General features: G+C 36.8%; 1 protein-coding gene across 1 annotated transcript; it reads left to right on the top strand.

Moving 5' to 3' along the window:
- Positions 1–6,637: 6,637 nt before the first annotated feature.
- Positions 6,638–25,956, top strand: LOC116247361 (lysine-specific demethylase REF6). The gene is made up of 7 exons (XM_031619519.2): positions 6,638–7,881; positions 7,998–8,076; positions 8,259–8,326; positions 13,752–13,902; positions 15,791–16,488; positions 17,037–17,891; positions 24,389–25,956. The coding sequence occupies exons 1-7, from the start codon at positions 7,035–7,037 to the stop codon at positions 25,690–25,692; spliced, it is 4,002 nt and encodes a 1,333-aa protein (XP_031475379.1). The 5' UTR covers positions 6,638–7,034; the 3' UTR covers positions 25,693–25,956.
- The last annotated feature ends 1,929 nt before the right edge of the window (positions 25,957–27,885 follow it).

Here is a 27,885-nt window from a genome sequence, read left to right as displayed (position 1 = left end):
CTTTCTAAGCAAATCATGTTTTTTCTTTTCATTGCTTAACGTGATCTTGCAAGATGGATAAAATATTACAGCGGCAAGTATTATGGATTTTGATTTTAAGAATGGTTAAATAAATTGGAGGATGATGTTCAAGTAGAAGCGTAGTGGGGTCAGCATCTCGAAGCACCAAAAGCATGTCATGTACGTTAACATAATATAAATTAAAGGTTGATGCGCAAGTTGAAGTATAGACTGTATAGTGGTGTTAGCATCTCGAGGCACCAAAAGCATGTCATGTATGTTATCAGAACAATCGCTTGGGTATAAATTCTACACTCTGCGAGGCAGGGGAGTCTCTCCCACTCACCTAAAGAGTAGACTAAATTGAAATTCCTTCCATGCAGAGTGATGACACTACCTGTCTACTTTGCATTTTGTGAGAAAGAATAATGTAAAAAACGAGAATGAGAATATTAATATTGCTTCACTTTGAGCCTCCCCACACGGCCTGGAGGGGCTCACGAAAGCGAGGCTCCTTCATGTCTGTCTATAACACACAAGTCGCCCTCTAAGATTATTTTTGAAACACCACAATGAAAGAGATCTCATTGGTTTCTTAATGTCTGTCTTAATTCCTTGGAACAACTTTACATGGCTTTGCTTTTATGGCCATATTGAATGTATTTTTTCGTTTCTCCATTTTTACGTATCTCGTAGCTGCAGTATTGATGATGGTTCAGCTTATGCTCTTCAAATTCATTATCTTGCTTGTTCACCATTTGTTTAGAAGTCACATTCAAATTAGAATTAAATATTATACTTTAACAAACTCTGTCGAAATATGGAGACCAATATGAACTTGTTTAATTTCGATATTGATCATGAACTCTTATCGATTCATATCTAATATTGTTACCAAATTTGCATTTGCATGAAAGTTTCAGATTTCTTTCACATGTTTTGAGCCATTTTTTGTCGGAAAATATAATATTTCATTGGTCTCCATATTCACATAATCAGTTAGGGACCACAGAGTTTGATAAAGTAAATTTAGTGAGTTAAGTTTATGACCTAAACATTTATCTTTAAATGCAGCCTCCTGCTGTTGGTGTGGCACGTTGTCTTCAGGATCATTCATTCTCAAGTTTAAGACAATTTTGTACTCAAACTGTTTTAGATTTAACCATATGTACAAGAAACGTCCAATCAAATATAATCATAATGCATTCATAAAGCACCAACATACTAAAACACAATAAATTTTCAAAATAGCAATCATGGTAGCTCTAACTACAAAATAAGATTATAATTGGCCCATATTTCGACGAGTATACCCAACAGACCGTAGCTGGAACGTTTCTTTACAAACTTTGAATAGGGGTGGAGGTAGGATTTTGTTCAGGAGCGGAACAACAATCCAACTTCTGAATCTGGGTAGGGCCAACTGAATTCAAATAAAAAAAACACATGGTGCAATTGAAAAATTTTATTTTTTTAATGTATTTTTTTTTTCCTCATTGGCCAGAGTGGGGTCATGGCCTAGGCGCCCCCAAGAACTTGATATTTCCCACAACACCATGCTGTAAAATATTTCGAGCAAATTATTTTATAGCTGAACAGTAGATGAAAGAAAAAGCATGAAAGTGTATCTACTTAGTAAAAATCCTTGTTCTTTAGATTTAGTTGCCTATCTAAACTGTACTTGTTGGCGGACTTAATTACACTAAAGTGTAGATTATAGACTCAACACTTTGTGGCACTAATTGATTCAAATCCCACTTTGTGCTACACCGCTAAATTTCTCATCGTTTTATTTTTTTAATATAGGGAACAAGGTTTAAGACTTTTAAGTCAGATAACGCTAAGAGTTGTGCATTCTTGGCATAGCTCTATTGGCTGAGTCTAATTTAGGCAAAAAGTTAACATCATTGAAGTGACTTTGACAAGTTAATTTAATATTGCACTGTCTAGCTTAACTTGTCAATTCAAAGGGAAAAGAACAAAAGTAACATGAAATGGAGAGTAATGTTGAGAGGGTTGGCACAATGAGTGGACGGAGCCTGGTACGTCGAATTTTCGAAGAGTTAACTTCTGATGCTGCAAATAAGGGGCAGCGATCTGCAAGTTTAAGCATAGTATGAGTGTTATCTTGAGACATTGAAAGCAGACTTAATACTTTAATGAAAATTGAAGGAAGGGTGGGGGACTTTGGCCCTCTGGTTGAGTGTTATAATAAAATACTCCTCTTGTTCACTTGATAATAAGAACTAGAGAGTCTCACTAAGCGTACATCAATACAAAGATCACCGATCTTCAAAATATTAAAAGAATATCATCAGTTTTTTTTTCAACCATTGTTTAACTTGTACAATATCTCAAAAAATAGGGGACTATTTGTTAGACACAGCCTTACAATCACACATGAAAAAAAAAAAAAAGGCAAAAGAAACAAAATGTGTGGAAGAAAAACCATGTTTGACTTTTATAGATTGTGCTATGGGTGGCAAATTTCATAAATTAAAGGTATGATCTAATAATCTATTAAAAAACCCTTCATAATTAAGCTTCTTGACTATCTCTTATTGTTCACTCATAGCACATAAATATTACCACATAATCTACTTCCTTGCAAAATGGTAATGTGTTGCTAAAATTATATTATATTATTTTTTCCTTTGTTGGGTTATTTTATAAAGCGATATTTGCTTCACTTACTATGTTAGTTGGTGGAATTAACATTGTAGACTACTAATTTTTGTACAACTGCTAGTGGCTTTAGCGTGTGTTTGAATAATCTTGCTGATGTGAAATTTGAGCCTTACTAACGAAAACCACGAACCTTTGTTATTATCCCCCATGGGAAGCAGGTTATGTAATGTACGCCCCATGGTACGTGAAAATTTGTGCAAACGCATGTGATGCTGCCACATGGTCACCAAAGGTTTTGGGATTTGATAAAGCACAAACCCAATGATTGTGTTAGTTGATACGTGCAGTCGCTATAACCAATATATTCCTCTAAGTGGTAAAAAACCTTTGTTGTTTACTTGTTCCGCTCATGTCGTTATTTCATATCTTTATTGTTATCTTACTTGTTTCGCTCATGTCGTTATTTCGTATCTCTATTGTTATCTCACATCTATGTCATTATCTTATACTCATTATCTTATGTTAATGTTATTTTCCTTTCTCTCTCTCTCATTATCTTATGTTTCATGTTATTATCTCATACCACTTTTTTCAGATCGCTATGGGCATGAGATAAGAAGGGTATGAGATAATGATAGAAATGTGATATAGTTGACGCATGCTATGTTAAGGTATTGAAGTAAATATGCATTATTGGTAGTATGATCCAGCCCCCGACATACGCTCGTTGTGTACACAAGGTGGCACATCAAACTTGCTCTCCTGCTTATGTCATTGTGCGAAGTTCATGAGCTAATATTCCTAATGGACGGATATATCAATTTTTCGTTTTACACAAAATTGTCTCCAAGTTTGTCAATGTCTGAATCTAATTGCAAATTTATTTTTTCAAACAAACGTCGATTACATCTTATATTTCATTCAAGGCTTGGATAACGAAAAGAAAGGAAATAAAAAAAAAAAAAAAGCAAACTAACACAACCTCGATGAAGCGTGTATAAAGAAAAAAATTGTGCATAAGATGGCTAGATGATTCTTGAGAACACACATGTAAAGTAGCTTTTTTAATCAATGATAGCTATATTGTTAAACTGATCATGCCAAACACTTACAAATGTGTCAAAATACAAGTTCATTTAAGGGTAATTTGATTGTTAAAACAATTTGTAATTGTTTCACAAATCTACTAGGATTTGAGCATATTCATGGAACACAGAACTATGTACTTGTTCATAAATCTACCACAATTTTTAAGACATATTTTTAAAACAGTCACAAAGTGTTCCATTTACCCAATGACTACGGCATCACTAGTTGGTTGATGGAGATTGAAATCAAAGCCATCGCAGCTCATATTGTTGATACATAAGTTCGTAGCAGCTTTGCTTTTGTTCTGTATAATTGTTGTTTGTTTTCTCGAAGTCTGATATGAAGAGATAATGGCCGATGTTGAACGTGGACTTTCCGAAATGTAGACTATATGAGTTCAAGTTGCGACCCTTGTTCTTGATGGATATATAAATTATTATTGAAAAGTTTCATCAAACATGTGGATAACCTCATTTTTTTAGTAGACAAATATTATGTCATCCCAAATTCAAATTAAGCGATTAAAAATTTTTAAGCAAAAAATAAATGTACACTTAAACAAAATCATAAATATTTTTCTTTCTAACAAAAATCACTCCAATATATACCTAGAGCTATTTTCCTCCTTTTGCACCCAATTTTCTATAAGAGAAGTGTGGCACAATTAATATTATTTACTAGTTGACAGTTGACACAATCTGAATGGTCATACGTAAATATATAACAATGATTCATGTCTTTCACTCGTATCTTACTAGCTTTCAGGTCTTTTAAGCCTCAAGCATAATAAGTCATGTTTCAATCAAACAAAACAACGTACATTGATACAAAATATTCAAATTTATATGATTACATATTTTATTTTTCTCGGGTTACAAACTATGTGACTTATTTACAAGTGTCTAATCAACTTATTCGGATAGCTCATGAACTCATATGTAAAGTTTTTCAAAGTCAATGTACTAATAGTCATTCACTTTTCAAAAAATTATTTTACATTACGCAGTTTATAAGTGAATATGATTACCACCCGACGATGGGAGAACAACGATAAAAAATAGGACATCAAACTTCTTTCAATATATATATATATATATATATATATATATATATATATATATATATATATATATATATATATATATATATATATATATATATGCCAGCTACTTTTATGGTCAGATGTTTTTTTTTTTTATTTTCTTTTGCTAAAAATCATCACAAAATATAAATTTGTCATGGCCAGTTGTTGAGCATGGTTTTAAGCGACATGATTTTAAACAACATAATACACCTGGAACAGTTTTTGACCATATAAAGCAAAAAAAAAAAAACAATCTGACTACATATAGTCAGTTGAGAGATAACCGATAAAATGGAAATGTATAACAAAATTTGGGGACAAGAGTTTCCTTAGTTACAAAAACAATCTGCAAAGAACAAACCGCAAAAATAGAAGCAAGATATACAATACAATACACAGAAAAATAAAAGAGAGAGGAAAAACGGAGCGGCACAGTCAAGAGAAAGAGAGAGTAAGTAACACAGGCCTCAAGAAATGCAAGCTGTCTTTACTAAGTTGGGTAGTTGAAAAAAGAAACTAAAAACAAAAAAGTTGTTAACTAATGTAAGATGTTTAAGATATTCTATCTCATTTTTTTTGTTACTTTTCTCTTAACCATCCATATTGGAAAGATGAATAATCAAAATGATTCGCTCAGAGAACTAGCTTTCAATGGTCTGGCATGATTAAACAACAGTATTATTTACCATATTTTCTTCTTCATGGTAACTCGATGCACGACAACTTTCCATGCGTTATTTTCTCTCGACACACGAAAAATCAATGGTATTTCTTTAGGTTACATAATTTTAAACTTAAATCAATAAATAATGAAAGATCGGCCAATTTATTTGTTGTCATCATAAATGCATGACTATCCATTGATAACGAATATCTCGTCTGTCACGGTGTTCCGCTAATAAGTTATAACACATCCACTACATTTCATTTCAATGCTAACATCACCAATAAGTTAAAATCAAACGCAGTCATATCGTGCTTTATTGGACCATCTTTTTGAAACACAAAACTATGGTTATCTCCGCTGTCAACTACACAGAATTATAAAATCGTGACATTTATCAACCACTAAAAGTTTAATAATAGTTATTTTCATTTTAGAGAATAATGGTGTTTCAAATATAAGTTTCAGAACGAGCAAAATAAAAATTAAAAAATATGCATCATCGAGCGAGAGAAAAAAAAAAAAAAAGAAGCTCCTCGTTAAGTGAACGAGCTGCCTCTTTCTGACCTTAAATTCACAGTTTTTTTTATTTATTTATTTTTACTTGAATCCTAAAAATCTTCAAGAACACACCTTTTAATGTATTCTTCAATCTAAAATTTGAAGCTATCAACACATTAAGAATCTAATATCGACTTAATTTATGCACGGGTGATCATCAGCAAACCAAATGTTATGTCAACTATACCAAACAACATTAAATACACTAATTCTATGATATCAACCGCAAATCGAGTAACAAGTGTTTGAATATTAAAAAGGATATAATTCATACAAATATGTTAAATATATATATATTTGAAGGAGCAAATTCAAACGTGAGAACGATCGTAGGTAAGTTAGTTGGTGTTGTGTCCGTTATGATGCCGCAAAGAGAAAAGAAGAGAAAAATCGGCGTGGTTTTGCAATTTAAGACTTCTGTGTGGGCTGACATTGACAAGATTCTCTCACTACATTCTCGCTCTATTTTACCGCTGCTCCGGCCTCACGCAGAGTGCGGGAGAAAGAGAGAGAGAGGGCAAAAAGTTGAGGTAACCAACAAAACTAGATTTTTATCAATTCCACAACACACACTTTGTTATTTATAATATAAATGCGCGCACAACCCAGAGGGGAGGAGGAGGAAGGAGGTGAAGGGAAAGAAAAAGGAGAAAAAAAATGGAACCCCTCTGTTCCCTTTTTCCTCTGCCCTCGTCCCTTTTGCTCTGCCTGCAACTTCTCGTTCAGAGGAGGTAGTGGAGCAAGAAGAAGAAGGAGGAGGAGGAGGAGGAAGAGGGGAGGTGAAGTTGAAAGGAGCAAGAAATCTTGTTTGAGGAAGGAAAAGGAAAGGGAAAAAGAGGGAGAGAAAAGGGAAATGAGTTATCACTACCTAGACCCCTGCTACCTCTGCTGCTGCTACTGTTACTCTTTCTTTGAAGAGAAATCTTAGGAAGGAGGGACAAGGAGGAAGGGGAGAAGAAAGAGGGAGAGAGGGGGAGAGAGGGTTGGGAAGATTTGGTGGTGGTGGCCATGGGGGGTGGGTCTGTGGGTAGTGAAACAGGGGTGGATGTGCTCCCCTGGCTGAAGGCCCTGCCTTTGGCCCCCGAGTACCGGCCTACCCTCTCGGAGTTCCAGGACCCTATCGCCTACATTTTCAAGATCGAGAAGGAAGCGAGCCAGTATGGAATCTGCAAGATCATACCTCCCCTGGCCCCTTCCGCCAAGAAGACAGCCATATCCAACCTGAACCGCTCTCTGGCGTCGCTGAACCCCAACTCGGAGCCCACATTCTCCACCAGGCAGCAGCAGATCGGGTGGTGCCCCAGGAAGCAGCTCCACCCAGTTGTCCGCAAGTCTGTCTGGCAGAGCGGCGAGACCTACACTCTCCGGCAGTTCGAGGCGAAGGCCAAGCAGTTCTCCAAGACTAGGCTGCCGCATCAGCCTTCCGGCAAGGCTGGCCCCAAGAACGGGCCCCTCGCCGTGGAGTCCCTCTTCTGGAAGGCGACAGCCGACAAGCCCTTCTCCGTCGAGTACGCCAACGACCTTCCTGGTTCCGCCTTCCCCGAGCCGGGCGCCGCTGGCATGCAGGACGAGGCCGTCGGCCGGTCCGCCTGGAACATGCGGGCAGTGTCAAGGTCCAGGGGCTCTCTACTGAGGTTCATGCCGGAGGAGATTCCTGGTGTTACGTCTCCCATGGTCTACATAGCCATGCTCTTCAGCTGGTTCGCGTGGCATGTTGAGGACCACGACCTCCATAGCCTGAACTACCTTCATCTGGGCGCGCCGAAAACGTGGTACGGCGTCCCTCGGGAGGCAGCCTTCGCCTTCGAGGATGTTATCCGAGCGCATGGCTACGGTGGAGAGCTCAATCCGCTAGGTTGGTAATCAATGTTACTGTTGCTTCTGTTTTTAAGTATATTGTGGCTCCCTGGATAGTGCTTCCATAATGTGTGCGTGGTGTTCTTGTTTTGTCCCTGGGTTTCTCAATCGCAGTTGCTTTCGCGACTCTGGGTGAGAAGACGACCGTGATGTCGCCGGAAGTGCTGGTTGCTGCTGGCGTTCCATGCTGCAGGTCTTGCATGTGTTTCAACTCATGACTTCTACCAACTTCTCCCCTTCTTCTTACTTCACGTTTTCCAGCTTTCTTGTGGATTCCTGCATCCTTAGCCAACAGAACCGGATTGACCAAGCTGTTTTGTGTGTCTCTGTTGTTTCTTTTGTGTTTCCAACTTTCCTTTCTATCTTCTCCACCAGATTGGTGCAAAATGCTGGAGAATTTGTTGTGACATTCCCAAGGGCATACCACTCAGGGTTCAGTCATGGTAAGGGTCTTCATGTTTATGACATGTTGATGGCTGCTGCTCTTTTCTAGTTGGATAGTTTCTGTTTGTTTAATTGGTTACCACTGAACATCACGTGTAGGCAGTTCAAATTTGACACGAATGGCTGTTATTCATTCTTATGTTCGTCAGTTCATCGTGTACAGTGGATCACGTCACTTTACTGAGTAGAATTACGTATAAACAAAAAATGGATATTCCTTTTCACATTACTGTCTGCTCTCTCAAACTCTTGTTCCATACTATTATGCTGTATCTAAAAGAATAAACTATTGTATCTAAAAGAATAAACTACTAAGGATATAATTAATTTTTTATTTTTACACTCTTAATAAGTGTAGAGCCATCATTCGTACAGATACAAGTCAGAAAATCTACCTGTCTATATACGTTGGTTTGAGGAGGGTTTATTGTTTCATTCGTGCGGTGACTTGAGAAAACACTCACATCCAAAAATATGTGGACAAAATAATTTGACAATTATGCACCTAAGACCTATATTTAGAAAAAAATAAGAAACTTAGGTAAAATTTTATATGGAAATTGTTGCTTCACAGACTGCATACTTTTCTAGTCTATAAGCTGTTGATATGCTGCCTTGACATACTACATATGTTTAGGAGCTCGTTGTTTAATTTCTGTTTTGTAATTACTAGTATAATGCACCCATACCGTTCCTTTCACATTCAAATGAAGATATGGCTTTACCCTTTTCATTGTTAACATAGATGAATTGCTCCATGCCAGATTCGTGTACTGAATCCTGGGCTTGAGGTTTATGGCCTAATTAGGGATGTCGTGGTAGTTGATACATGTGTTGACATCTGGATGCCAAATTAACTGAAATATCAGATTGGCACATTTTCATGCTTATATAACATTGCAACATTAGTCTAAAGACATAAATATGAACATAAAGTAGGTCATAATTGCGCTAAAACAGGTGTAGTCACTACAGTCAAATCAGAGACATTTGTCCTTCATTCTCGTGTTCATCTTGAAGGGCATTAAAGTTATGAAAGTGATAGGGTTTGGCCAAGTTATTGGCTGGAATTGTTTAGTGGCGTCACTTATCATGCATTTCAAGTTCAGAAAGTCAGCTTCACTGACTCCTTTTCTTTGGTAGTGTTTGACGGCACTAGGATTAAAATTATGTGAAGAAAAACTTTGGATTGTAATCCTGGAATTATTGGGCAAGGGATCTCACTCCCCTTTCCAGTTTTAGCCTGTGTGTGATCGTATGGGAAAAGAATGGCAGGTATTTAATTCTTGTGTTTGATGCAAGAATGTGGTTAGGTTGGAAAATAAAAGGAACCGTTGGAATGGGATGAAGACATGTGCTAAACACTTTTTAAGTACATAATGTGGATGAAGATTTTCTGGACAAGCTAGGGCAGATGGATTGCTTGAAGGATGTTAATATTGTGGCAAAAGAAACATTATCAGGAAATCCACAATACATACTCCATAGTTCACATAAAAAAATTCAGAAACATAAAGCTCTTGTTCAAATAACCGGAAACCAGTTAAAGCTGAACAAATTACTTTTTTCAAATAACAAAAAAAAAAAAAACCCAATAAAAAGAAACAGTCCTTGCAAAATCTTGCATCAAGAAACATGACAGCTGAAGGAAAGCTCGTTATAAAATTTGAAAACTAACAAGCCTTTTCCAGCATAAATATTATCATAAGAATGTCTCATGCAGGGTCAGTCCAACTCACACGAGCGAACCTTGGCATTCTTATATGTAAATATATATAAATATAAATAAATTAATAAATATATATATAAGATATACATGTCCATACTTGTATTTATATCTACACTTTCTTCATAACATTCTCTTTTTCTGTATGTAGAAAGCCTACACTTTTCCAAGATGAATTAGCAAGATTGCCAAACTTGTGTTCTTTTCTTCTTGGTGAAGAAAGGAAAAAGAGTTCACATCTTGTGGAGTCTATTGGAAAGTCAGTTGCAAAATACAACATATAGAAATGCATTGTCTTTTCCCAATACAAAATACAGAGCACAACAAGAGAGAGGGAATTGAGTACTCTTGCTTCTTTCCATCAACTGAACACAAGAGAGTGGGAAGGAGAAGAGGGGAAATCAAGTGGGCATCAAAGCACAAACAAAAATTGAAAAAACACGATCCGACCTACGCCAGATATTCATGCCATACCCAAAGCCTAAAACAACAGGAAAAGCTTGCCCACATTCCATTTACTTGTCCTATCACTGCCGAAATCCAAATAGAAGAGAAACTCCTGAATGGAACTACGGAGGAAGAAAATGAGAGAGAAGAGAGACAAAGACAGAGAGAGCTGGAGAGAGCCTGAAGTCGTCTTCTTCTTCACTGCTTCTTGAATCACACATTGCTGAAGAACAGCTACCACTGCTAGTGTACAGCTTCCGTTTCATTCAACAGGGATGAAAAGGAAGGGAGAAGCAATTCTGCCATCAAGGTGCCGTAACGAGCAAAAAAAGGTTTCCCTGGATTTTAATGCACCTGTCAAGGTCCGACTTATATCCTGGGATGTAAATCCTGGAATGATGCTGGATCTCTGCATTAAAATCCAGCTTTTGTTGGACCGGATCTTTTTTCCAAAAACTTGAATTCAAATGCCACTTGAATGATGGATAGCCAGGCTTTCAAACACTACCTTAAGGCTTAAAGTATACATATAGGATATTGGCTTGTTAAATGATCAACACTTTCGTATTGAACTTGCTTTACATGTTCATCTGATTGTAAGATGAATAAATTGGTGAAATTCTAACAGTTGATCGGTTCATAAGACCTGGTAGGAACCTCTTTGCAAAGGCGTCACTAATGGGAGGACCTCATAGAAGCGTTTTACTGACATAACAAAATTATCTTGGATTTTTAGAAAAATCTCATATCTATTGATATGTAATTAAATCAACTCACAAAAGCATCAAGCTTCAAGATGGTTTACATATATAACTTGAAACTAGCGAAACTGATTTAGATCCAACTCATACTTCGAAGTTAAGCTGAACGAATTAATCTATATCTATTTCGTAAGCATACTCCAACTTAACCATGCATTGTAGCCTTTTCCATATTATGTTAAACAAAAGATTAACTATAATAAACCAACCCAAAGTTGTTTGATTGCCCATTATGATGGAACCCAACTTGTCCTGTAGCTGATTTCAGATCACCCTGAGGAAGACTAAGAATCTGGACAACTTGTAGTAGGGCGACTAATTGTAATAGCCCGACCTGAAATTGATTTGATTTCCCATTATGATGTTATCATGGAACCCACCTTGTCTTGTAGCTGGTTTCAGATCCCCGTGGAAGATTAAGAAGCTGGACAACTTGTTGTAGGGCACACAGGTTTATGAACCTCTGAAGATTTCTCAAAATTTTCATATACAAATATTTGCAAGTCCTCGTCACACACTTGCGGCACTGTAATTCACCCCCTTTAAGCAACAAGAATTATTGTGTACTCTAGTTTGAGTGTTGAACTTGGCTTTAGTTTCAGCCACTTTCAGGTTTCAACTGTAATGAGCTGACTCAAAACTGTAGTATAAATCAGACTACTATGAAAGATTATGATAGGAAATTTGTAAGTAAATACATAACAGTAACATGAAAAATTTTCAAAAACAGATTTCAGGTTTTGACAATAATAAATAATGCACATACATTTTCTCATATTCATAAACTACTAAGCTAAAACAAAAAACATCTGCTCAAAATAAGTTTTTCTTGACTTAAAAGACATGCGGTGTTAGAACGTTGGAGGCTTGGAGCCCTTTCCTGCTTTCAAGATGCAGCAAGTTTATTAGTTCAATGTTGTTGCTTCCCTAATGGAAGTTTCAGACTTTCATTTCGTAGTAATGCTTAATGAGCAGTTTGCTATAATGTTTCTGCTTGTCATGTGTACCTTTGGTGAAGCTAATAGTTTTTTATGCATTATTTGGCCCTTTAACTATTTTTTCTTTTGAGTTTCTTCTTGACTTGTATGTAAGCTAACATAGTGAGAATTTTTTAATGCCTTAAAAAGTTTCAAAGAGTGAAATGTTTTTCGGCTGTAGATGGAGGAGATTATTTTAAGAAAAAATATTCATTCCCCTCAGTGCTGACCTTTTTCTAGAAGATTTAAACTTTGAAAATGCAACACAGGTGATTGTTTTTGAAAAAAAATTGCCTTTGCTTGATCCAGGATGTATGGGTGGATGAAAGTTCTCCTAGCTAGTACACCTTGAACTTTTTTTCAGGCTTATAAGACACCACCAAAGTATACTACCAAATATTGGGCCAAGGCTAAGTCTATTTCTAGCACTTCCTTCCATGTTTGATACATGATAAGGAGTATACATTTCTAACTGAAAATGTGCTAGCATGCTGTAGTTCATGTGGAGGATCAGTTTTCTTCATGCTTCTTTTATTCCCCTCTTTTTTTTTGGTTTGATAATCCAGTTGAGAATTTAACCTCATGTTTCACTTGTAGAACAACTGCGGTACATGGTGTTCTAATCCCCATTTAGTAAGAAAAATTAAAAGGCGCACAATTTGTTTCTATCTAAATTCACTGCCTTATATCTTTTTAAGTACTTGAGCTTTACAAAATTATTTTCTTAATATAACCAAATTCTAACTACATGTACTTTTTTTTAGTCTAGTCACTACTGGAAGCCTTTTCTCTTGAACAGCTGATGGCAGTTCCTGCAGATGGGCGACTCTCTTTTGATCCTAAAGTAGGATGAAACACATTATTTTCCATTGAAATAGTTAATCTGAAAATGCTGGGGAGGGCCCTTTCTGTTATTATAGGAATTTGGTTATGGAAAATCCGGGCACGAAAAGGCAAGCTCAGATTGCTGTCTACACACTGCAATTCACGGCACAAACATAAAGCCAAAAATGTGGATTTATCTCCCCAGTCAGGAACAGTTGTTAATGATCTTTGAATAAAAGATACATATCCGCTCCATGTTTGTGTTTTCCTTTCCAATTTGTTCAACAACAAAATATCCAGTAGTAGTCTCTGACCGGAGCTACTTCCACTCTAGTTGTTAAATGAATCCATAGGTATGCAAGGCTGGTTTACTGAAATCACATGCATGATGCGAACTTGTTGATGTTGCTGATGAGGAAGGCACATGGACTTGTATCTTGATATACTACCTTCTCTTAAGGGCAATTTAGGCATTACTGTTTTTAAACAATATGTTGTGCTTTAGAATTGTCATTTTTACAGGCTTTTCAATAACAACAGAAAAAGTTGAATGGCCTTCTTATGCCATGAAATTCATTTTTGTGATGTCTCTACTGACAAGTTACCATCTTCTCTTGAATTTTGGGGGCTTGCCTTTGGAATTTTAATTAAAAACATCCTGTCATTAATATTTGAACTTTTGTGATAGGTTTTAACTGTGGAGAGGCTGCAAATATTGCGACCCCTGAATGGTTAACAGTGGCCAAAGAAGCTGCCATTCGTAGAGCATCCATCAATCATCCCCCTATGGTGTCTCATTTCCAACTGCTTTATACCTTTGCTATGGCTTCATCTTCAAGGTGTCTTGCCTTTTCCTTATGTGGGGTTTGTGATCTTATGTTCATTAAGCAACTACTTATTTTTTGTTATCTACAATTTCATAGATGCCAATATGACATAGTAATTCGTGCATGTAATTATTGCATATCTGTTTTCCAAATAAATCTGGTCTGGAATTAGTTTAGGGCATTTTATAGGTCATGCATAATATTTTTGCATTGGTACAATATGATGTTAAGGTGCTGTGATTTTTTTAGCATAAAGGTTGCATTCTATATGTATCTATAGAAGTTTGCACCGTCAATTATAAGCAGATCAGAAGATGGGGATTAAGCTGAAAATATGGAAGTCAAACTGCCTTTTCAACAGACCGAAATACCCCTCAAAGGATAAGAGAGAGAGAGAGAGAGAGAGAGCAAATCAATTTCCTTAAACAAGAAACCTTGCTTCTTTTGAGGGGTATTTCAATCTTTTGATAAAACAGCTTGGCTTTCATATTTTCAAGTTAATCTCCACTGTCTGACCTGCTTTATATCGACGGCCATATGGTTCCTATTAAGTTTGGTATATAAGGGTCCGATAGCTATCTGTTTTCCTATATATATATATATATATATATATATATATATATATATATATATTATTCTGTGTGTGCGTATATATATATATATATAATTGTGTAATCTTCTCATGCTGCTCAATGTTTTGTGCTGTTCTAAAAAAATTGAGGGTACATGCATGCAGAATATTTTAAACCGACAAATAAAAAAAATTCATGAAAATCATTATGTAGATTGAATTTTATGAGCTGGGAAAGCCAACACCACTAATTAAAATCCTTACAAATCTAATCTTCATGCTGGTTTTTCCTGACTTTTTTTAATATGGGCATTCAGCAATCTCATCGTGTGGGTGAATATTGAAACTAGCTGCTGGCCCTTTGATGGTAGGTAAATATTGATAAGAACATCTTGGTACTATATATAACTCAGCACTGACTCATTACCAATTCCGAGAGCTAACTTATTGTTGATTTAATGAGAGAAGTATACCCAGTTGTTTGGGTTGTCCCAAGTCCCAACCATGGAATATGTATATATCGAGTTCTCTTACTCTCATCTACTCTTTCTCTCCCCTTGTTTTTCATTTTCTCTTTTCACAGTCATGCTCTCCACCCTAGGATTGGTAGATCCTGGGAATGGAAAAGGTGGGTTAATTAATTATGGTTCCGGCGGACACATGGTAGAAAACAGCAGATTATAACCATGAGTCAATGAGAAACATCATGCTAATGATCCATGAAGTGATGATTTAGGTTTCATAGCACTTAACGAAATTTTGAAGGATGCCTGCTTCTTCAATTGTTGAATTTAAGAATTGTCTCAATAAATCATGTGATGCCTGCTTGATGAAAAAAAATGATCATGATTAAGGTGCATATTTATACTAGTTAGCACCATACTGCATTTCTACCAGATGTCTGAAATTCCAAAAAAATTGCATAATTTGCTTGTGACATAATAAAAAGGACGGTTCGCCTAGTTGCGTGGGTTAGCTAGGGGCTTGGGGATCAGAATCAGGGAAGATGTTTCTACCTAGTCAAAGGAGTGGGAAGGGTGGTGTAGAGGGGTAAGAAACCACTAAAGTGGTGCCAGCCAATCTCAAGTCAATGTTCAGTTTCATTATTTGTCCCTCTTTTAGCTATTATGTACAGGCATCTTGATTTACCAATCATATTCAGTTTTTTATTCTTTTGGCCCAATTTGCATGTATGTTTCGCCTATGCAGAGGTATAAATTGTTAAATATAAGTAGAATTACTACAATTATAATATGAAATTTGGTGATATAGCTTTTAAAATTGTCTCTACTAGAAACTCTCTGTAAAAACATCATTCTTGGGTTGCAGGATTCCTGCAAGCATTCCGGTTGAGCCAAGAAGCTTAAGACTGAAAGATAAGAAACGAGGCGAAGGAGAATCAATGATTAGAGAGCTATTTGTCCAAAATGTAATCCAAACCAATGAACTGCTTCAGGTTCTCTGTACCAAAGGGTCAGCATGCTTTCTGCTTCCTCCAAAAAATTCAGAATCTTCATTCCGCTCAGCATTATATGGCAAGCCTAAAGGAAAGTCAAAATCTAGGCTGTCCATTGGTCTATGCAGCCCTAAAGAATCATTTGAGCCAGTAACTAAAAGTGCCTGTGATACTCCACCTGATATATTGATGCATTACAGACAAGTTTATGATTCTCCTTTGATGAAAGAAAAGTCTGAGACTATACGAAAGGGAAATAGGTCTTCTCCTGTAAAATATTTCAGACGTGAAGAGCAAGTTGGCTCCTTAAGTTCCGCATCTCCGTGCACAAGTTATGGAAAAAAATGCTTATCTTCTGGTGATTTGCTGCTTGATCAAGGATTTTTTTCTTGTGTCACTTGTGGAATTTTAGGATTTGCTTGCATGGCTGTTATTCAACCTTCGGAGGTAGCTGTCAGAAAGCTTCTGTCTCATGATTGTGCCTATCTGAAACAGCCACACGATGGTTCTAGATCAACATGTGGAACACATCTAGAAGATGGAAAATATTCAGATTTTAATGTTCATTGTGGTAAGTTTAACCCGTTACATATGATGCTTTAAAATTTTAAATATATTTCATGTTGCCACTTTAATTGGCAGGAAGTTTCTCTTCTTGAAATTCTCTTATTGTGGTTAGTTTCAATCGTTGTACATGGAAGCCGACATTATGAACTTACATATATTGGGTTCTTTTCAGTGCTTTCATATTTATTATTAGCAAATTTAATCGTATTTGTAATCATGTGTTACTTGACCTGTTAACTGTTGGGATTATGATGTTCCAGCTATTTATTGCCATACACAGTTCATGGTTCTTTTTGGTTTTTTCTTCTTCGTCCTTTTTTATTATGTCCTGTTGAGGTGTTTGATGAAGAGGCGAGAACTTAACAAAGATAAATCAAATTTGAATTATAGTGCCTAAGTTATAACATATCTGACATCACAGAACTGGAGTTTTTTCTTTTTTGTCTTTTTTCCCCAGTTGTACCTCTTCTTGATGTAAGTGTGGTACTTCAAGCAGTTGCATAGTTTTCTGATATGGAATGTGTGTTATTTTGTATTATCTATCTGTTTCAGGCATCAGCAATGATGATGTGAACCACTCTGCTGGAAAAAGTAATGTCGGCAATATTTCTTCTTCGGCACTTGACCTGCTGGCTGTTGCTTATGGGGATCAGTCAGATTCTGAGGAGGATATAGACCAAAATCAATCTTGCTTACATACTAAAAATCCAGCACCTGGTTCTGATTCTGACATTTTACCTTTAAGATCTAGTTCTGTTGATAAAATTCCTGATTCAAGTGGTAATTTGTTCCCAAAAGTTCCATTATGCTCTGGTGAAACTACTTCAAAATTCAGTGATGCCCTGGAATCTCCTCAAAACAAAGTTGCCACTCATTGCCAATTTAATGGTGAGTCAGAGAAGGTGGTTGAAGCTTCAATTGCCAAGGTGGTGAAAGTGGACAGTCCAAAGTGTTCTTCGGGGGAAGGTCTGGACAATCTTGGGCAGTCTGAATCAAATTCTATAGTGAATATTCGTGATTCAGCAGAAGCATGCAAAAACATGACTGCATCTGTAAATGAAGCAATTCATGGTTCCAGTGAAGGTGAGCTAAGTATAGATGTCCGTGAAGAATCCAACATTGTGGAAAGTGATGCAGTGTCTCAAGATTCAGATGCTAATCTGGATAAGGCAATGGTGACTTCCATTTCCCATTCTTGCAAACGAAGTGAAAGTTCTGCTGAAACAATGCAAATTACTCATCTAACGAGCTTAGATGTGCAAAGACCTGAGGGAAAATTCCCACATCTTTGGGGTCCTAATGTTGAGTTCTCAAGAATGCACGTTTTTTGTCTAGAACATGCTCTGGAGGCCCAGAGACAGCTTGAGCCAATTGGTGGAGCAGACATATTTGTGCTATGTCATCCAGGTGACCATTATTCTGCAATTTGTTTCAACTTTTGATTGTGACGTTCAGTTTCTTCTATGATATTAGTTTGTGTGTATTTTCACTTCCATCTTATCATTTCGATCAGTCATAAATATTGTTCTCAGCAAAAGGTCAGCAGCAGAAAATCTTGTGAGGTTTTTAAAAAGTTATTTTCTCAGAAAAATCTTGGAAAAGATCAACAAAATGAAAAAATTTAAAAAAGAATTACACACACACACACACACAGATATATATATATATATATATAATATGGAGAGAGAGAGAGAGAGGTAGTAAGCTGTTCGTTGCAAAATAGTCATATATTTCTCATAAAGGCAAAGAATGTTCATAAGTTGGTCTTTTATATGTTGCATTCAATTCCCTGAATGTTGGGTTATCAGTATCACGCATGTGAAGGACAAGGACAGAAATGGTTAAATAGGTTAATAAGTAAAGGGGTTTCAAAGTACTAAAAGTAGAACTCAAACCCATTGAATGAGGGTTCAGGATACCAAATGAATCTTACTCGATGGGTTTAGATTATTAAATATTAGATGGGATTGATTAAATATCTCACGAAGAAAATAGTTAGGGGCATTATTTCAAAAGATACCTCTGACAAAACAGCAAACGTGGGTAAGATTGTTTTAGGCATTGTTTTCCCATGAAATATTTGTTAGTACGATTTAAATTTGCTGCTTATTATTTGTTTTCTCTTAGATGCTGTTCAATTTCTTTCTGTCACAAAACATTGATATGTACATGTAGGTGACTCACAAACAGAATATAGAATTTGAAATTTTTTAAAAGAATTCTGATCTAAAGTCACAAACCTGCAAATAGTGTTCCATATCTTATTTTTTGTTTATTTTTTTTGTGTATCTTTAAAAATAATCACTAGCTTTGATTATAGATATAGCTTAGCTGTTCTAAGCTTTCAAAACTGGAAAAGAGCTGAGAAGATGAAGGCCGATCCAAATTAAAGAAAAAAAAAAAAAGAGAAGCCACACAAGAGCGAGGGAGAGAAAGAGAGCACTGACTTCCATTTCTTATTGGTTGTTTATGAGAGAGCTATGATATGATTTGAGAGAGAGCATTAATGTGGATTTCATTTCTCGTTGTGGATGTCTTATGGGAGAAATGTAGTATGATCTTTAATTTCTTATGTACATGGTCTCGCAATGTGGCTTTTACAACTTTCTGGAATTTCCTGATAAGCGAATTTCTTCTTTATATACTGAACTTGGTCAAGCATAATATTGAAATCACTGAAATTTTTTCTATCTAACATTTGACACTGTTGTCTATGCTACATTGCCAAGGATTGCTATCAGCCTATCACCCTTTTATTATTCATTGGTAGATAGCATTTGACATTATCTGTAGCTGTTTTGAACAATTAACAAAATGTACACCCAGGTTTTCCTTTTTTTTTTTTCTTTTTTAAGGTTATGCACTTAATTGGCTATATATGTCATGTTTTAAGAGCTTGTCGCTTAATTGCAGCTATGTTATATTTATGATCTATGCAGATAAAATGTTGTGTTTCCTTTTGAGAGGTCATAATAAGCTTTGTAGGAGGCAGATGTTGAAATATGGATATGCTTGGTATCATGTGCCAGTTTTTTGAATTATACATTTTTAGACATTTTGACGACATTTATATGGTGATATTTTTCCTCAAAACTGACTGAAGTGCCTGGACGACCATCAAAAGACCCAACTGGGACCAAATCTAATTCGCTTTGTATGTGTGCATGCCCTTTTTATTTCTTGACATAAAGCATAAAATCATTAATGCGGCTTCAAATGGAAACTTTATGAACAACTATTTCAGGTTGCTAAAATTGTGAGAGCATCAAAATAAAGCTAGATAAAATTTATATGCAATATAATTGATGACAAGCTATACAGGATAATATAAGAAAGTGAATGCAAATTGTGCATCATGGTCATGGAAGAAAACTAGATAAGCTAATGACTTAGTGTTGCCTATATTCAAACACTTAGTTCGGTTGTCTGGGCAAAGAATACAAGTACCATTTTCACAGGGGGTACACGTGGTAACTGAAGCGTTTTATGGCATGCGATGATGCCAAACAAGCTACTAGTCAGTTCGACTATGTCTGGTATCCTTGGACATTGGCATTTAAGCTGCCAGGGAGTAGTAGCACGGATAGTTGCTTGACTAAGGTGACTAGCCAAGACCTACTTGTTGACAGGGGAGTTTCAGTAGCTACTGTAGTTTGTGTGAGTATCTTCTGGTCTTATTTTGTACACTGTATTTTCTGTTTTCCTTTTAACATGTTAATATGTCTTTAATTTATACATGTGATTTATTTGTCCAAGAAACACATACACACACACACGCACACCTATGTAATAAATTGTAAACTCGGACAATTTTCTCTGTGTTCAGTGCTCACTGTTTAGCACCAGATGAGGAAGCAGAAGAGGTAATTGTTAGTGTGGATCCAATAGTGGTTGATAATACAGTGCCCAACAGTAAGCATTGAGAAACTTTTCTGAGCTACATGTGTGTGTGGCGCAGAAATGAGTTAAATCAAATCCCATTTTGGGACTGATTTGTCAGGTTGCTTACCCACCCTATGATCTACCAATCTTAGGGTGGGAATGATGGTTGTAAAAATAAAAGAAAAGTAGAAGGAAAAGTGGGGGTGAAGATAACAGGCACAAAATGAAACTGGTTTTTACCAACTTTCCTATATATATATATATATATATATATATATATATATATATATATATATATATATATATATATGGGTTATTGGATTCCTCCGGCCACCATCCATTGTAAAATGCATCACTAAATATATTTAGCCAAAAACATGAGCAATACTTTGTGATGTTGCAATGGTTTGTGATGTTTTTAGTGACAGTTTCATGGAGCTTTTAGCGGCAGATTTCAATTACTTAGCCATCTGACAACTGGCTAGTTTCAATTTTCATATATATACATATATATATATATATATATATTTATATATCAGCTGAAATCCTCTGGCCACCTTGATGCACCGACATGGGACTGCAAGTGTGAGAATCCTGAGCATACGAACAGCCAGAGAAATCCACGTCCTCTGTGTGTGTTTGCGTCTCTGTGTGTATAACACACATACATATATAAATTGAAACAAGCCGGCTGTCAAATGTTGTCGGACAGCTATGCTGAAAGCTCCATGAAACCACCACTAAAAGCCATCACAAATCATTGCAACATCATAAACTGCCGCTAATGTTTTTCTTGGTAAATATTCTTAGCAATGGATTTTAAAAATTTAACCATTCGGAAACATCCAGCAGCCAGCTATTTTCAATTCCTATATGTATGTGTGTTATACACACAGAGACGCACACACACACAGAGGACGTGGATTTCTCTGGCTGTTCGTATGCTCAGGATTCTCACACTTGCAGTCCCATGTCTGTGCATCAAGGTGGCCAGAGGATTTCAGCTGATATATAAATATATATATATGTATATATATGAAAATTGAAACTAGCCAGTTGCCAGATGGCTAAGTAATTGAAATCTGCCGCTAAAAGCTCCATGAAACTGTCACTAAAAACATCACAAACCATTGCAACATCACAAACTATTGCTCATGTTTTTGGCTAAATATATTTAGTGATGCATTTTAAAAATTTTAACCATTTGGCATACGGGTGATTTGACATATATATATATATGCACACACACACGCGCGCGCGCGCATAGGACGTGGATTTCTCCGGTCGTCCGGATGCTCCGGACTCTCACACATGCAGGCCAATGCATTGATTGGCTGCATGTGTTAGAGGCTGGTGCATCAGGATGGCCGGACGATTTCAGCTTCTATATATATATATATATATATATATATATATATATATATATATATATATATAGAGAGAGAGAGAGAGAGAGAGAGAGAGATAAGTAGATAATATGCTCTCATATGTCGTACTTGATGAGAATTGTCTGAGCCATTGATTTTAACATAATGATACAGTAGAGATTATGTTGAAAAAAATAGAAACTTAGTTGTATTTTCAAGAGATTGAAATACCCCTTAAAGGAGGAAACAAATGAGTTTCTTTAATCGATACCTATCGCGTCCTTTGAGTGGTGTTTCAGTCTTTTGAAGATATAATTAGATTTCAATTTTTTCACCTTCATCTCTGCCGTATGATATTCCAAAAATCAACGGCCCAGCCAATTCCATCAAGTCTAGCTTATAGGGGTCTAATAGTTACTTGTTTTCCTCTATAGATCTCTCTCCCTGTCTCTCTCTCTCTCTCTCTCTCATATATATATATATATATAGATATATATATACACACACACACACACACACCAATATTGGTTCTTGACAAGAATTTCTCATGGAAACCCTGGACATCTTAAAACTTAGCATATATAGAACAAAGAAAGAGAAAGCAGTGAAATAATAGGTTTCCAAAAGTTGTTTTTACAAAAGTATAAAGAAACAAGTAGATTGTCACATGGTCAAAAGATGAAAAAGGAACTATGACTGATTTGGAAAATCAATAATATCTGGGGATAATAGTACAACAATAGCTTGGCATTTTGAAATGGTGAACTTGAAAATATGACATCATGATATTTTTCAAATATTATTGGTCAGCTTCACATGGCGACAATATCAAGTATATTTACAAAAATATCAAATTTGTGATTATGAGATTACACACAATATGTAGGAAGTACAAAGTACGGAGAACCACCCATCGTATACTTTGTAGCTTGTACTGATACACACAGTATATATATATATATGCAGAGAAGAAGAGAGAGAGAGAGAGAGAGCCGAGGATAACTGTAATACACATGCACAACACACACACTATATATATATATATATACATAGAGAGAGAGAGGATAACTCCTTCTGCTAGGCACACTTGTTGAGGTGATAGGTCATGCCATTCATGGAGTTCCTTGATGTTACATATGAATTCCCAAGTTTTTCAATGTTTCTCATGATGGTGCCCTTTGTCAGTATGATCTTAGACTTGTGTTTCGTTTCAAGGTGATATATTGCTTCTTGCCATGGCCTATGGTGATAATGACAAAGTTTAGAGGGATCTTTAACCTTGATTAAGGAGGCTTGGGTCTTCTAAAAGGTCAATGACTTGTGTTCGGAGGGTAGCACTTCTTGCATTTGTTCGTGAAACCTGTAAAGTCAGCTCTCCTTGGTCCAATTGTCTGTACTCTGCCGACTGCCACTTAAACTCATCTAGACTTTCGCCCTATTTTTTTTAAATGTGAAAATATAAGGTTCAATTTTGAATTGCAATAATATTATATGTCAACAATGATTAAACATGGAGAAACAAAAGAGGAGCCAGATCTAAGAAAATATATTCTGCTTAGATATATATTTCTTGTGATAACGTAATGGTACATCTAAACTGATATGGGGTGCTAAAATGTGGCTTAATTTTTATTCGTGAGTTGATGAATCTATCTTGAATTGCAGCTGCTGAGGCCCTAAAATATGAGTATAGGCAGATTCCTGTCATTCGACCACAATAATTCAATGATACTATACAATTTAAACAGCAATCCTTGTGAATCTTTTTCATCACAGGTTAGTTTAGCCATATGGGATCATGCAGTTGTTGAGTTGGGAGATCAGGAGCATTTGCATTAGCCTGACCTGATTTGGTCTGTTGATGTAGAATGAGACCAATAAAAGCTTAATGACAATGGATGTCAGGCCATTTAGGAGAAAACAAGGAAAAATGCTAATCCTTATACACGTAGTATGGAAAAATTTTACTAAGTGTACAATTTGGCAGAAAATAGTCTACATTTTTGTAAAGTAGCCTGAGCTACCTTTGGCGTTTCTCATTCTTCTTTGTGTTGCTGTGCATTGGGTGCTTGGTGCATTGGTTTGTGAGGTGGCTAGTAAGACTTCATCAAGGATGTAGGTAACTCTTGCACATGTAGCTAAGCCAAAAAAATTAGATCGATCCACCAATCATTCTGTTCACAACCGGTGGTTTCTTTCATTCTTGAAAGAATAAATGGTAGATAATTCCAAGTTTGGGTAAGCTAATGTGTTAATATTCAATGTAAGGTATGGGTCATTGGCAATGCCATTTGTTACAAAGTAGGGAGAGAAGTCAGATGGCTGTTGACAGGCTAGGAGAGCAAAAACTAGAATTTTCTTAAACCATGTTGACTGCTGTTGGGCGTTAACTGTTATAACATATAAAACACTCAGTTCACACACACACAAGTTCATTCTTGCATTCACGTTGTTCTTTATCTGTCACATTTATTAGGAATTATTCCTGTCTTCGCTAGTGAATTACCATTATGTTTTTCTGTCATCCACAAATTGGCACAGACTATTTTCGTTTCTGCTATATCACGTATGTTGTGTCAGTAAGTTCTCTTAAGCGCCTGATCATGGTTTCTGAGGTAAAGTTGAATTTATTGGCTGTCGTGATCATTTTGACAGATTATTCTAAAGTTGAAGAGCAAGCAAAAGCATTTGCTGAGGAGATGGGAATTAACCATGACTGGAAGGATATTCAGTTTGCCAAGTTTAGTCCAGAAGAGTTACAAAAAATTGAATCTGCTTTGGATGATGACTTGTATCCTGGAAATGGTGACTGGGCAGTAAAGTTGAGTATCAACCTCTGCCATTCTGCCAATTTGAGTAGATCTCCGCTCTACAGCAAGCAAATGCCTTACAACCCTATCTTGTATGAAGTTTTTGGTTGCAATTTCCTGGACAATGATGTTGCTGCACTGGAGACGCAGGGGAAGAACAGCAGGCAGAAGAAACTTGTTGTTGCAGGAAAATGGTGTGGTAGAGTGTGGATGGTGAACCAAGTCCACCCATACTTGGCTTGTGGAGCTGATGCACAAGCATTGAAACCTGATAATGATCTTCAATCTCTTGATCCAGACTCTGAGTCTGAACAAAGTCCTAGGCAGATCAAACCTAGCTCCTGTACAGAGGGGAACTTGTTGCCAGAAGTAAGCACTGCCAAGAGATCAGCAAAACGGAGGATGCCATTTGAGAAGGCACGCAGGAAAAGGCTCAAATGCCCTGAATGGGAGACCACTGAATCAGTACAACCTGAGATAAAAACACCGGAAGAATCAAAATACCATGCTGCAGAGAAATCAGAAAAGCCTGAGTTGCCTATAATACGATACAGTTGCAAGAAGAAATCTGATCAGGCTGATGTGACTTCTAAAGTAAAGCCTGAAGAAGAGACAAAGGGCGGGTCAGATGGAGGACCATGCACCAGACTCAGGACAAGGCCATCAAAAACTGTTGCCCTCAATGAGGGATGTGCATCTGTTGTCAAGCAGCAACAGAAAAAGCAGACAAAGAAGGCCGAGAAACAGATGAGAAAAGCAACATTGGTCAAAGCTGCTGATGATGAAGGTGGCGTGTACCAATGTGATATAGATGGCTGCACCATGTCCTTCAACCTGAAGCAAGAGCTCCTTCTGCATAAGCGCAATACTTGTGCATTCAAAGGTTGTGGCAAACGCTTCTTCTCACACAAGTATTTGTTACAGCATCGCCGGGTTCATCTTGATGATAGGCCACTTAAATGCTCCTGGAAAGGGTGCAAGATGACATTCAAGTGGGCATGGGCAAGGACCGAACACATGAGAGTGCATACAGGTGCCCGCCCATATGTATGTAAAGAACCAGGCTGTGGTCAGACGTTCAGATTTGTTTCAGATTTCAGCCGTCACAAGCGGAAGACGGGACATTCTTTAAAGAAGAACAAGGGATGAACAGGAGAGGAGGTAGCCTCTTGTGAAGGGAGAAGTGAATTTTGGTTGTAGAATTTGGGTGGCTCATGGGCAAGCAAGAAACTGCCGTGGGAGCTGAGGTGGGGGTTGTTGCGGGTCAAATGACCCGACTGGTTTGACATTCTTAATTGTATTTTAGATTATGGAACATCATCTCTGATTATTTTGCAAGGGGTTCCTTTTGCCCGTTCGATTCCTGTATCATGCAACAATTACTTATAAAATGAACCAGCCAAGCTTCGATTCTGTTTCGAGCCTTTTCTGTAGCATTCGTTATTTTAACACGCGAGAGCGAGCGTTAGGATGTGGTTGAAGGATGTTACTTTTTGTGTAACTTTGCCTACTCTCTCTCTCTCTCTCTCTTCTCACAATTGGTAGGAGTTAGAAGAAGATCTGAGTTCACTGTGACGCCATTCACCTATGTGTACTCTAGCATAGTCCAAATTTTGAGGACTAGATCCTACATGAGCATTTAAAGGATGATACACACAGCAGGGGCCATATCACAGAGCCTGGTCAATGGCTTCGCAACAAGTGGCATCATGGGCCTTTATGAATAATTCTTTGCAACACCATTTACCTTATTCACACCATTACACTAGTTTCATGCTGTTTAAACAAGCTGCAAAGGCGACTAGTTCTCGTTTTGAATCTTTGGGGGCATCAACACTTCGAAGCTGCAAACGGAAGTCACTTATACACAAGTTGAAGCACATCGAGGGCAGCACTTTTAACGCTTTTAAGACACTGAAAGTAGACTTTGCATTGTAAAGGATGAAGGGTAAGAACTTCAGCTCTCATTTGGATAGTAAGATGAGATACTCCTCATGCTCATCGGAAACAAGTTGCAAAAAAGCAAAAGTTCACTTGTTGATGTATTTCTCTTATCTAAAAAATGGTTCACTTCAGATTGATGACATTGTAACAATTTATATACAGCGGGCTAAAAGGAAATATAATCTGTCCTAATCATTCTTTGAAGATCTAAAGTCCCCATGTCCTATTGACCATAAATTTGATCACACTTTTGAGCTGTGACTTTGCATTTTCTGTTTAGACCCCACAAAATAGATAGGGAATAGTTGGAAGAATACAAAGATGTCGCCTTCATTTAGAATGTGATTTAGAATAGGACCAATGTCCTGCCAATTTCCGTACGCAATAATGCATGAATGCTAGATTAAAGGGGCTGCACTTGCCTGTGCTGCCTTCTTGGTATGATAAAAGGGAATCCTAAACGGCCCTTATCTAATTCTCCTTTTCAGCATAATGAACTATGAATCCAAAACAGCCTAAATCTAGTTGTCCTTTTCGATGGGGGAATTTCTTCACCTGCCATGTTTTTGAATTATCATCTACATTATATATATATATATATATATATATATATATATATATATATATATATATATATATATATATATATATATATATCAGAGCATCATGTGCAGGTTGACCACGGCGAGGGATGGTTGCTTCTCTATTATGCTTGGAAGAGTCAAGGAGTTGCAAACTTGTAGGCCCATTTCTGAACTCCGCCCTGCAGGTTTAAGTTCCATTTCGACAGAAACCCATTTCTCAGAAAACGGGAAGTCCAATTTCGACTTCCCACTTTATCCGGCCTTTTCCAAATGAAATGAGTTGGGTGTGTTCCAAACTTCATCCTCTCCATATTCCTGGTGCTCTCTTGCTAGTTACAGACAAAATCGATTTCAATGTCTCAAGGCATGGATTTGTTACCTTTTTGGGTTGTTCTTAATTTGATTTGCAACGTATTTTAGATGATTCTAAGCCCATTTACATTCTTATTGCATGACATGAGAGAGAGAGAGAGAGAGAGAGAGAGAGAGAGTTTTTGTATTTTTTTTGTTTTCATTTGCTTTCAATGAAGTTTTTATATTTAGGCAACAAGAATCCTCTTAGTTTTCTACAAAAATCTGGGGTGCATGTACTTGAGCAGGTTCTTTGTTAAGGTATTTTGAAATGCAGTTACATGCTCAATAATTTAGTCGTAATCGTCGCAGGTAGAATGCTTTAACACACAAGTTAGTCAGTTTAAAATGCATCTCATCTCATGCAAACATGGTTGCTGAAAATGGTTTTTAGTCATTAAAAGTGGCTGACAAGAGTGATCTTGGACGAACCTGATGGATCAACGTCCTACAAAATGTGGTG

This window comes from Nymphaea colorata, chromosome 2, assembly GCF_008831285.2.
Source record: "Nymphaea colorata isolate Beijing-Zhang1983 chromosome 2, ASM883128v2, whole genome shotgun sequence".
NCBI classification, from domain to species: Eukaryota; Viridiplantae; Streptophyta; class Magnoliopsida; order Nymphaeales; family Nymphaeaceae; genus Nymphaea; species Nymphaea colorata.
This window is presented reverse-complemented; position numbering and strand designations above follow the sequence as displayed.